General features: G+C 44.7%; 1 protein-coding gene across 3 annotated transcripts in view; it reads left to right on the top strand.

Moving 5' to 3' along the window:
* Window positions 1–12731, top strand: part of ABAT (4-aminobutyrate aminotransferase) — a 48874-nt gene that overhangs the window by 18107 nt on the left and 18036 nt on the right. For all 3 annotated transcript variants that reach the window (XR_013624685.1, XM_068127276.2, XM_068127277.2), the window contains exons 3-6: window positions 1607–1713; window positions 2685–2714; window positions 3003–3120; window positions 11731–11780. Coding sequence is in view for 2 of the 3 variants with exons in the window: in XM_068127276.2 (XP_067983377.2) it covers window positions 1607–1713; window positions 2685–2714; window positions 3003–3120; window positions 11731–11780 (305 nt within the window). In the remaining variant the exon portion in view is untranslated. The remainder of the gene's footprint in view (window positions 1–1606; window positions 1714–2684; window positions 2715–3002; window positions 3121–11730; window positions 11781–12731) is intronic.

Below are 12731 nucleotides of genomic sequence, written 5' to 3'. Positions count from 1 at the left end.
AAGCACAGGGCCGCAAATGTCGAAGCAGGTCAGAAAAAACGCGAATACGCCAGCGAAAAGTCTGTGATTGCGCACATACAGCAGCTTTATCCGGGACGCTACATGGAAGATGCTTTTATAACTATTGTGTGCTCATTTGGTGAGAAATTGTTTATGCAGTGGCTGTAAGTGGTTTTATCGTGGTTTATCATCTCGTGGAAGATGCTTTTAGAAATGGCATGTGTACTGCTGGTGGGAGATGTTCTTTTTCTTTTTTTTTTCTTCTTTTTTGCGCCCGTGAAAAACTGCGAATACATGGGGCACAGGGCTGCGAATATAGAAGCAGGTCGCATTTTATCAACCACAAATACTTGGGGTCGGTAAATGTTGGGACCGTGAATGTCAGGGTTCGACTGTACTTAATTAATAGATGCCCTCTAATGAATAATGATGGACACATTTAGAGTGACAAATGGGCTTTATTGATCTAGTTTGCTTTGTTTTCCTGAATGTAATCTGCACATTGGTGATAATTGCAGAGGACTGTCTGTGTCACACTTTGACTGAGAGCGGTACAGAAATACATAAACAGCGGTACAGAAAACAGGTGGTGGCTCAAGTGCCCCAATAAGTTTCTCCACTGCCAAGACATTTCTGGATCTGCAACATGATGCCGAGATGCTTTAACCTTGTAGAATGTAGAGTCATACAGATAATATTGTCGTGGTGAGGGACCTTCCACACAGACACAAAAACAGACAGGGGGAAAGATTAAAGAAAATATAAATAAAATCCCCCCTTTATTTGGCACTCAGCTCTGGTCTCGATGAGCACTTTGGTGGGGTCAGTCACCGAGAGGACCCTGTGTCGAAGCGCCCGAACAATGGTGCCAGTCAAGTGCGCCAGCACACCGAGCTGTTGCAGCAGGCAGCCAAACGCCCCCTGCTCAATCCGGGCCCGGCCAGCACAACCCAGTCCTTAGCTCCCTCGAAGAGCACCGAGTCAAAACAACACCCCTGGTTTCAACACTGCAAGGTTTTCTGGGCTCCGAACAGTTCTCCACAAGTGCACATGAGAAAACGCGACCGGCCACCACAAAGTCAGCACTAGAGAGAGCGAGAGGGAGGGACGCATCCTCATTTTTCCCTCGCTGACGTCACTCCCCGACCAATCCCCACGCCCCATTACATCATTCCATATGCTCTCAACCAACGACAAACTTTGGGGTGTGGCCTATCGGTCACGATCCCTTGGAGGTGGAGTCTAGCAGTCGTTCAGGAATATTCTGCTTTGTCGGTTTCATGGCCGTTGTTGTTAGTGTTGTTGTTGGTGAACGAGGGCTTTTATTGCCGGCCTTTTTACTTGTAAAAAAACAGAAGGGAAAATCATAGGAGGCAAATACATACTGGGGATTATCCTTAAGCCCTATCTAACTTAACACAAACACCACCCTCACGTGTGGTGACACATAAACAACCTTAAGGTCTCGGGTTCCCTGCTTATTACATTGAGGGTTCTTCTTATTGTCCATGGTCCATGCTAAAACCTACACGATCTTAATTTCCTCTATAGTATTTCTTCCATACCATAAACGTAACAATATTTTGTTTCATTGTCGAATTTGTAGCAGCTTGGAGATACAGCACTGCTGCATTCCCCTCTTCACCACAAGCAAAATGCCAGGAGTACGAGAGGCCACTGATGAAAACCACTGTGCCAGGACCCAAATCACAGGTCAGTGGTCAAAACGGAGAGGTGGAAAGCTACACTGACATCGATCCAGTTTTTGTATTGTAGTGCACTGCTGTTGGAGTGTTTTTTTTTTTTGTTTTTGTTTTTTAATAGTAATATGTCCTGCAGAGTTTCAACTTGAGTGTGCATCAAATCAGAAAACCTTTTTGTGTTCTTTACCAGTGAATGGGGTGAATGGGTCTGTTTAAACTTTAAAGGAACTGGAAATGATGCAAGTTACAACTTTAACAAGCTGAACTGCCTGGAGAGTTGATCACTCCATGTGTTTAGTGGCCTGGTCTTTCACCTGTGGTATTTAAAAAATCGGTTGCATCACTCTTGAAAGATAGTCACACTTATCATGTGACAGACCTTCCTTGTTAAGTTGATACATGCATATAGCTTGTCCGGATGTTCTTCGATGCTGTCCCAAGAAATGTCTCTTGACAGATTTCCCACTGCTAATCTCATCGAGATACAGATGCTTCCTTGTCCAAGGGCCTTTCGACGATACTGTATTTGTTGTGTTAATAACATCGAGCAGGAACACCACATCAAGGTTTTCATCTTGTGGACACCAGTCGCTGGCTTTGGACCAAATTGTGAATCCGTGCCTAATTTAATTGTATGCCAGTGGCATTTCGGACTTGTATGAAACGACTCTTAGCTACCGAATGGCTTGCCAATCTGAACCTGCCAATCTAAATTTATTTTTTCCAATGGTTAGTCACTTGTTCTCCATATTACAGAAGAACTACTACTACTACTACTACTACTACTACTACTACTACTACTAATAGCACTGCTACTACTACAACTACTACTACTTACTACTACTACTATTACTTCTGCTACTAGTTTAACGACCAATTTATTGTATTAAGGGTTTGGTCGGATACTAGAGAAGAAGACGAACAAGAAAAAGTTGAATCACAGTTGTTTCACAATCTAACGTTTACTGTTTTCTTTTGCAGGCACTAAAAAGAGAACTCAGTGCCATACAGGTGAGCTCAGTTATACCTCGGTCATGTATTTATTTTCACTTAATTTACTCCCAGAAAAAAAAATCAATTTTAATGAGGGAGTGCCCTTAGAGCAGAAAGTGATTGCAATGGAACACTGTGCAATGGTATCATAATATATTGTAGATTTAGCATTATGGGTGGCAAACGTTTATTCACAATATATGAGTCCATTAAAAAAACCTGCATATTGCTTTTAGCCTGAGCTCATGCGGAAACTACTCTGTGCTGGGAAAAGTATTCTCCCATTTGTTTCCTCCATTCCCAAAGCATTCAGATGCTGTGAAGTTCTTCTGTGACTTCTCTGCAAGTCGTGGTAACTACCTGGTCGATGCTGATGGAAACCGCATGATTGATCTCCTGACACAGATCTCCTCAATACCACTAGGTACCACACATGATGTGCTATGTAGCTATTGCCTGTAGTCCATCATTCATTTTATGCGGTGCAATTACGAATATACTATTTGGGTCAGATGTGGTGTTGTCAGACAAGGAACACACGATGCAAATGGCTGGTATGTTGTTCCCATGTAAGCATATAATTGGGAATCCAGGTTGAAATCCCATAAACAGTGTGTTGATTAGTAGTCCATTGTCTATTAATTTCTTTGTGACTCGAGGAAAAGTACATTGAGGTTACCTTAACGTCCTATATTATATATATGATGACCACTCCTTTTTTGCATCTTCAGATGCATAGGGCTAGGCGCGTCAAGAACCAGCCCGGGCCCCGAGGCTGACAACTTCGGGGCCCTCACCCTTTCTCTCTTTTATAACTTTTTAAGGAACTTTCTTTAATGAAAAACAAAAAACTTTATAAAAACAAAAGGTCACTTTTATTTAGCCTTATGATTAAAAAATAAAGGAGATAGCAGGACGTTTGGTCCAATTGAGTCAATTCGTACCCTCGACTGTTGGAATACTATTTCTCCACATGATTGGCAAAAAAAAATACGTGAGAAGATGGTTAATTTTTTTTTTTTTGACAAAGAGGATACAACCCCCTTTCTTTGTAACGCACATTTCTGGTTAATAACCATTTTCTGTAAAGTTTGAAACTGTACCATTGACAGCGGTAAATGTTGTTTTGTTTTCAGCAAGAAATCCGGCAAGGAAGGCAAAATCAGCTTCTGGGTTTAAATGTAACAACGAGGACGTGAGGATGGGCCGATGAGGGGTTTCACTGTACTGTTTTAAAAAAATTACAAGAGAAGCTCGGGCCCCTCATCGGACCCCGGGCCTCGAGGCAGCGACCATCCCTGATCCCCCCTCTCGACACCTCTGCATATGGCTGCTGAAGCAGTTTCTTGGCTTTTAGGCACAATCCTGGATGGGTCGCCACTCCGACGCAGGATACTCGAATGGCTCATTCTTCCCAGTAAGCTGGTACTCATTTTGCCAACCTCGGAAGGTGTTACGTGCTCCTCCCCAACCCCCTGGTCACGGTGTACCTCCGAGCCCCGAGAGGAGTCACGGCAGAAAAATGTGTTATTCTGTATGTCAAAGATCAATGGTGAAGCCACACCAATTGTTACAAACAAACCTGTATTGTATTAAGATCACACAAGAATAACAGTACAACAACAATAGTAATCAATTGTACAACCAATATATATTTCCTATGATGGTACCATCAGGTTCGTACAATATAACTCACTGTGCTCCAAGTGAGAGAAAAGAAGAAGATTTCCAATGTCTCTAATTCCCGGCTTCAAGCCAATGTTGCTTCTGGCTTCAAGCCAAAGTCGATCCGCTCCAGCGATCGTCAGAATGATGTCCCATCGAGACCAGAATCCCGTTGGGTTGACAGTTACAGTCCTGCTGCCGAAGCTGTGCAAAGGCGCCCTCAAGGCGACTGGGAAATCCAAAGGCGCCCCCCAAGCGACGGGGAAATCACACCTTCCGGTATGGATGTTCCACGGCTCACAGTTGGCGAACCGCAAATTAATCTTCAAAAGCCACATTGCACACACACACACCAGATACGTCTGAAAGCGGTGAAAACGGCTGACAAAGCAAAGAAACCTTGCTCGACGCGCAAAGCGCGTGAGTCAAAATGGCCGACAGCCCGTTCTCGAGACGTAACGGCCCTTCGATGATTCTCTTCGGAATCAATCGCAAAACCTGACACGCAGGTTAATCTGTCACAGCGATAACAACTCTGTCGCAGGAATCCCTTTGCTGGGAAACCCAAAGTTCACTCGTGACTCTTGCTCGCCAATGTTCGCCCCCGACCGCAAAGCAACTATGCTTCTTGTCCGACTCCACTCGCGAACCGCAAATTAATCTTCAAAAGCCACATTGCACACACACACACCAGATACGTCTGAAAGCGGTGAAAACGGCTGACAAAGCAAAGAAACCTTGCTCGACGCGCAAAGCGCGCGAGTCAAAATGGCCGACAGCCCGTTCTCGAGACGTAACGGCCCTTCGTTTCTTTTTCTCCGTCTCTCGTTTCGTTTCGTTCTCTTTTTCTCCTCTTCCTCTTCGTCGCCGTCCGGTTCCTGTTTCATTTAAAACATTAACCTTTTTACCTTTTGACAATAATAATTGCTATTTCCCTCAAACAACAATAATAATAATACATGGAATCAAAAATGTTTACAGTGCATGAAAACCACAACAACAGAAGTGACGAATCCGTAACACTTCCCCCCCTCAAGAAAGAAAGTTTAAACATAGTGAAAACTTTCTTTGCAGGCAAAAACTCTTTTAACAAACAAAAGTAAAACTCACACCCAAATCATCAATTCCCGTGAGCAACGATAATTAATATTTCCCAAAATAAAGCAACAAAACTTCCAAACCACCTACAGAAATTTCCAAAGTTAGTTCACTCTGGACAAATCATCAGCAACGACATTGTCCCTGCCCTTTACATGCTCAATTTCCAAGTTGAACTCCTGCAAAGCCAAACTCCATCTCATCAACCTCTGGTTTTTATTTTTCATTTTTTGAATGAAGGTTAAGGGTTGTGATCAAAAATCCAAAGCAAAGCAAATCTATAGCACTTTTTGAAGGAGGCTGAGCTGGGAGCCATGTTTCATGGTAGTTGATGAGGCCTGGAAGTATTCGCTGTGTGGACGCATTTAGGAATGTTGAGTTCACAGGTTAATCCATGTAGAAATCTTGACTCAGCTACTCCGCAGCATTCAGTGCTTCAAACTCTTCCTAACTTTCATAATAATCACGGTTGGAGCGTTTGTCGCTGTAGTCACATGAATAGCGGTCTCGTTCTCGGCCACTACCCTGATAATCATCCCTTCGGGAGCTGCCGTGACTCTGGGAGCCTCCATAGTAATCTCGACTGCGGTCGCCAGCAAAACTACGACTCCCACCCCGGAGCCATAGCCAACCCTGAAACTACCTCCACTTTTTCCTCCTCTGTAGCCCCCTCGACGCCCATGGCCTGCCTTCTCTACTGTTATGGTCCGACCATCCAAATTCTTGCCATTCAAATCCTGTTCTGCATCTTTGGCGTCCTTTGTGTTTTCAAACGTGACAAAGCCAAACCCTCTCGACTTTTGCGTCTCCCTGTCTTTTATCAGCAGCACTTCCTAGAGTGGTCCATATTTGCCGAAGACAGAGTCCAGAACATCTTCCCTTGTGTTGAAGTTCAGTCCACCTACAAAGAGCTTGCCAACATTACCTCCATCCATGACTTGTGTGTGTTGACACTTAGTTTCAGGATACATGACAAGACGTGTCTGTGAAAAGCGTGACGTCAGTACCTTCCTCTTCCCTTCAGAGCGCTTCCTACCCATAGCACGAGTCGCGGCACAGGATGGAAAGATACCCGGAATCTTCTACTCTAACTGTGCGGTGTTATTTTCCATACTAGGCTTTTCAACAAACATCGGATTACCAGAAACGTGACCACCGGCCAAATCATTCCCGATAACAAAAGAGATTCCCTCTGCAGGAAGAGTGGCTTGTAAACCTACGGTGACCGGTCCTGACACCAAATCAGACTTTAAATGGATGACATGAAGTGGAGCTTTAACATAGCCACCAACCCCCTGTTAAAGAACACTAACACCATTTGCCGTCTTCTCTGACAATGGCAAAATGCCCTCAAGCATCAAAGATTGATGTGCTCCTGTGTCCCTCGATACCCTAACAGGTCTCTGGTTAGTCAAGTCTCCATCCAGTGACACAAACCCCTCTGAAATAAAAGGTTTGTAACCCTCTTGAACAAGGTCGTTCTGTGATGCCGTAACTTTGGCATGGGAACCTTCACAAGGCACTGTCCTCCAAGGAAGATTTCTCGCATTTGCCAATGCATTCGGAGTTGTCCTAGTCTGACTCCGCTCCTGATTTTTCCTTTTCAGGGCATAACATTGGGACATCAAATGCCCCGGTTTCTTGCAAAAAGCGCAAGTAGACCCGGAGGAAAAACTCGAGGTCTGCCTCAGGCCCCCCGGAAGATAAGTCTGTCTTGGAACTGTAGTCTTCTGATCCCTAAAAGTCACGGTATCAGATTTGTCCCCATAGTCATCTCTAGGCCGCCTCCATGAATATTTGTTCTCCGCACCTGATTTACCATAACTCCCCTGGCTAACTCTAGGCGGGAAGTTAGGTTTGTGGAACCCCATCCTGTGTGTCAAGGCATAGTCATCTGCCACGGTTGCTGCGTCATACAACCCTGGTACTTTCTTTTCATCCAGATATACTTTAATGTCCGCGTGGACACACTGTTTGAATTCCTCCACTGTTACGAATTCCGGATTTATGTGAATTACGATTCAGGTCATTTCTTATTAATGTATATTCTATTAAAGGTTGTTGTGGTTAAGGGGTCAGGGGCCCTTCTGGTAAAACAACGAGACCGGAAACGGGATCGTGAAACCGAAAAGAAAAAGACACGAGGTCCGGGAGAAAGCGGCCATCTTCTGCTCATCGCCCAGCTCCGACACGAGCGGCGTCGATATTGATCAGCGTTGGGAACGCTGAGTGTAAAAGCCCGTCTGGCGAGAGGAGTGACCTGCGTGGGGTAATTACCGGTTACGCCTCAAGTTGCCGTGGGTTCCTGCACGGAACCCAGCGTCCGGCACCGTTCACCTCATCGTCTACAAGGACGGGTACGGCAGGTGCCTGGGGCCTCGCGCGCTTTGCGAACCCCGGAGCCGCGATCACGAGCACCGACCTCGGTGGGCTGCCGAGGAGGTGTCCGCTGCAGCGGCCGTTCCCGGTACGGGACGTGCACGGTTGAAGCACGTCAGGAAGGGTCCGTTCCACCGCCCGCGTGCGGAGATCGAACTACAGGGGCCCCGAGACATTGTGAGAGACATTGACCATGGAGGGAGCCGTGAGTGGGGCTCAAGGGAGGAATATATAAGATGGCCATCTTAGAGCTATTGTTGATGAGTCTACATCTTAGTAATATTGTTGATTGAGGGTTGATTGTTGTTGATTGATTGGGAATATATTATCCATTAATCCGGATCCTTGGTGTGGACTGTGGGGGTTTCTTATTGACTTGAATTGTTGTGTCTTTCATATTGATTGCGTTACGAAAGCGTATAAATCATCTATCTTTCTGGCGGGGTTCCTCCCATGGTCCGGGGGTCCCCAAGACCAGGTAGTTACTGGGAGGACCACGTAACACCACCAAGATCAATTGTTGCAACAGTTTGAAGTCTTTCCCAATCCCCTTCGAATCACACCACCGATCAAACATGGTTTCCTTCATTCTGGCAAACTCCACATGGGTCTCACTCTTCCTCTTCCTGGCATTCCTGAATTTTTACTGGTAAGCTTCAGGGACCAATTCATAGGCTTTGAGAATGGTTTTCTTCACTATCTCATAGTCTGCACATTGGTCAATCGGTAAAGCCGAATAGATATCTTGAGCTTTACCCACCAGAACACTTTGCACTAATATAGTCCAGGACCCCACAGGCCATTTTAGCATTTGAGCCACTTTCTCAAAGTGTAAAAAAAACTTGGCTACCTCGTTTTCATTGAAGGGTGGAAACAGCCTCACATGCCTACCAACATCCCAAGTGTTCTGACTAGTTGTCGAACTAGCCGGAATGGATACGACTTCTCTCCGTTCTCCCATTAATTCCAGCTCCTTGAGTTTAAGTTCCTTCTGATACTCCATGTCACGTACCTTTAACTCCCTTTCGGGTCTCCTTTCCTCTGCTCTTTCCTCTGCTCTTCTTTCTTCTTCAGCTCTCCTTTCCTCGGTTCTTCTCTCCTCGAGTTCTCGTTCCTGTACTACTCTTCTTTCCTCGAGTTCCCTATCAGCTCTCCTTTCCTCTGCTTTTAACCTTTCCTGGCTCTGCAGTTGCATCTCCATTTTCCGGAGCTCCACATTTTCTTTTTCCTTAGGTAACCAATCCAAGACTACCTCTGTCCATGTTCCTTGTCTCACCAGCGATTCTTCCACCAATGTCTGCATCTCTGCTTTCTTCATATGAGCTCGGACCTCCAAGTTAAAATGTTTGGCCAATATCAAGAGTTCCGATCTTTTTAACGCTTGGAACTGTGCCTCATTAGGGGACGCCGCAAACTGTTCTGCGTCAAACACCATGGTGACTATCAGTTAACACCTGTTAACCTTCACACAAAAATTTTCCAATTTTGTTTTGAAAAATTTGGGAATGTTAGAAAAATTCCAAATTTGGGAATTTTGGGAATGTTAGGGAAATCTATCCCAGACGCATGTGAGGGAATTTAATCCCGGACCAGGCCCCCAATTTCAATTTGTGCCAATTTTGGACGAGTTCCCAATTTCTCGGACGAGCCCCCAATTTCTGTTACGTGCTCCTCCCCAACCCCCTGGTCACGGTGTACCTCCGAGCCCCAAGAGGAGTCACGGCAGAAAAGATGTGTTATTCTGTATGTCAAAGATCAATGGTGAAGCCACACCAATTGTTACAAACAAACCAGTATTGTATTAAGATCACACAAGAATAACAGCACAACAACAATAGTAATCAATTGTACAACCAATATATATTTCCTATGATGGTACCATCATGTTCGTACAATATAACTCACTGTGCTCCAAGTGAGCGAAAAGAAGAAGATTCCCAATGTCTCTAATTCCCGGCTTCAAGCCAAAGTCGATCCGCTCCAGCGATCGTCAGAACGATGTCCCATCGAGACCAGAATCCCGTTGGGTTGGCAGTTACAGTCCTGGTGCCGAAGCTGTGCAAAGGCGCCCTCAAGGTGACTGGGAAATCCAAAGGCGCCCTACAGGCGACGGGGAAATCACACCCTCGGGTATGGACATTCCACGGCTCACAGTCGGCGAACCGCAAATTAATCTTCAGAAGCCACGTTGCACACACACACACCAGATACGTCTGAAAGCGGTGAAAACGGCTGACGAAGCAAAGAAACCTTGCTCGACGCGCATAGCGCGCGAGTCAAAATGGCTGACGGCCCGTTCTCAAGACGTAACGGCCCTTCGATGATTCTCTTCGGAATCAATCGCAAAACCTGACACGCAGGGTAATCTGTCACAGCGATAACAACCCTGTCGCAGGAATCCCTTTCCTGGGAAACCCAAAGTTCACTCGTGACTCTTGCTCGCCAATGTTCGCTCCAGACCGCAAAGCAACTATGCTTCTTGTCCGACTCCACTCGCTCCGCCTTCTTTTTCTCCTCCTCTTCGTCGCCGTCCGGTTCCTGTTTCATTTAAAACATTAACCTTTTTACCTTTTGACAATAATAATTGCTATTTCCCTCAAACAACAATAATAATAATACATGGAATCAAAAATGTTTATAGTGGATGAAAACCACAACAACGGAAGTGACGAATCCGTAACAGAAGGATGACAGGCTGAGTCAACCCACCTGGTGTTAATTCAACGGCAAGAACAGGGGCTTGCACTCAGGACCTTGCAATCTTAAGCCATATGGCAAACCGGTAAAAAACAAAAACAAAATCAGTCATGCGTATGTCCTATGCGTATTACTGTACATAATGAAAACACTCCACAGTATCTATTAGTGCAATTAGCTGTCTCCCTTTCCCCCATTGAAACAATGGCATGGCATGCATTTGTGGATTTTCATCGACCTTCGCGGTTTGTTCCTCGCTATTCGTGGATTTTCACGATTCGGGAACCAATTCCCCCCCATTTCCATTGAAACAATGCCCCCCCTCCCACGCCCATTCACGGTTACTCAATTCGCGGCATTTCCCAGGAACGTATCCATCGCGAATAGCGGGGTCTGACAGTATATATTGGTTGGGCTGGTCTGTGATTCTATCTGTCTATTTGTTTGTCGCTATGTCAATTGCGTACAGGTTGCAATTTTGAATTGATCTTCACGAAACTTCATCAAATGGTAGAGTTGGTCATAAGCAAGAATCCTATTGATTTTGAGGTCAAAAGGTCAACATAGGCCAATGGTCAACAACTGTCATATTTCTAAAATCGTCAATTTCTATCTGAGTGACTTGAAATCTGAAGAGGATTTGCGTATCGGGTCACTGAATTTAACCACTGATTATTTTTGAGGTCAACATAGGTCAAAGGAAAACAACTTAGGTGCAATTTCTAAAATCCACCATTTCCATCTGATTGACTTGGAATTTGAAGAGGATTGACATATTTGGTCATTGAATTCAACCACCAATTATTTGTAAGGTTAAATTTATATTCAAGTTTAAATATATTTAATGAGCAAAAAACTAACTTTTCTGAAGTTATCCTCTTGACCATTCTTAATAAGTCTGAACTTCTGTAAGAAAGTGTAGTCCACTAGCACCACTCCCTAGTTGTTTAATTTACTGTTTGTCACCAAGTACCGGGCATGTCAATACTCCTATGCCGTTTTAACAACCCTATCTTGGGAACCCTATATTGTAGAATGCTGAGACTAATGAGAAATACAAAACATGGTTAAATCATGACATCTTTTTAAAAGTGTCCAAGACAAGGAAAGATCCAACTTTCTTTTTTGTCCAACTTTCCACTGGCTAACATGGTGCCTGTTTTTATAATGAAGGCTGTGCGGCTTTGTTTTGCAGGCTACAACCATCCTGCTTTGATAGAGATCCTGCAGGATCCAGAGAACATGGTTAGTTTTTAAAAACATGGGGTTGATCAAATGCTATCTTCAAGACTCATCCTGGTCTGTAACTGCCATTTTAACCCCCAATCCTCCTCCTTCTACATTTGTCATGTTCATATTCATTTGCACTCCTCTCCTTACTCATATATCTTCTTTCTCTTTCTTCACTCCTTCCCCCCCCCCCCCCCTCCCACTCCCAACCCACCTCATAAACTCTTTTACACTCACTCTTCTTACCATGGTCTGTCCTCCTTCCTTTTTGGTTTCCAATCATGACTGTTCTCACTTTTTTCCCTCCCCACAATACTCTGTGCATGTCATAAATGGGTAGCTCACCTATAAATTTAAATGTTGGCCTGTCTGTCTGTGTGTTACCTACTGTATACATCTCTACAGGAATTTGGATCAAATTTGTCAGAGGTAAAAGGTTGTACTGGCCAGGTATTAACAGGGTTAGCGGCTCCTTTGGCCACCAAGATACCCCCGCGAAAAATGATGGGGTATCCCAGCTAACACAACTTTGCTGGACCAATGTTGGCATTTGGTCAATTTGTCGCAAGCGAATTGTTGACGTCTGGGTGACGTTGTTTATTGGTTGCAAATGTGATGTCTATTTTCCAACATTGATCCAATGTAGTTTATTGGTTGTAAATGCGATGTCCATTGTTTTATTTTTTTTTTGTATACAAGATCGAGGCTCGTGTAAGAGTTAACATTAATCACACAAAAAAAAAACGGTCACATAAAACATATAATAAAGGGAGCGGGAGACAAGATGGGGAGAGAGAGGGAAGCACACAAGTACAACATTTGAGAGCAGGGTCATTGGGAGAACTGTGGGAGGGAGAGGGCTTGGGGGGGGGGGCATGGAGAAGGGGATTGGGGGAGGGGGGGTGGGGGAGGTATAAAACGCATGGACTTTCAGGAAAGAAGTCGGTATTTCAAAAAAGTGGATCT

The sequence above is a fragment of the Myxine glutinosa genome, chromosome 10 (assembly GCF_964187855.1).
Source record: "Myxine glutinosa chromosome 10, kmMyxGlut1.1, whole genome shotgun sequence".
Taxonomy (NCBI): Eukaryota; Metazoa; Chordata; class Myxini; order Myxiniformes; family Myxinidae; genus Myxine; species Myxine glutinosa.
Note: the sequence above shows the minus strand (reverse complement) of the source record. Positions and strands in the feature narration are given on the sequence as shown.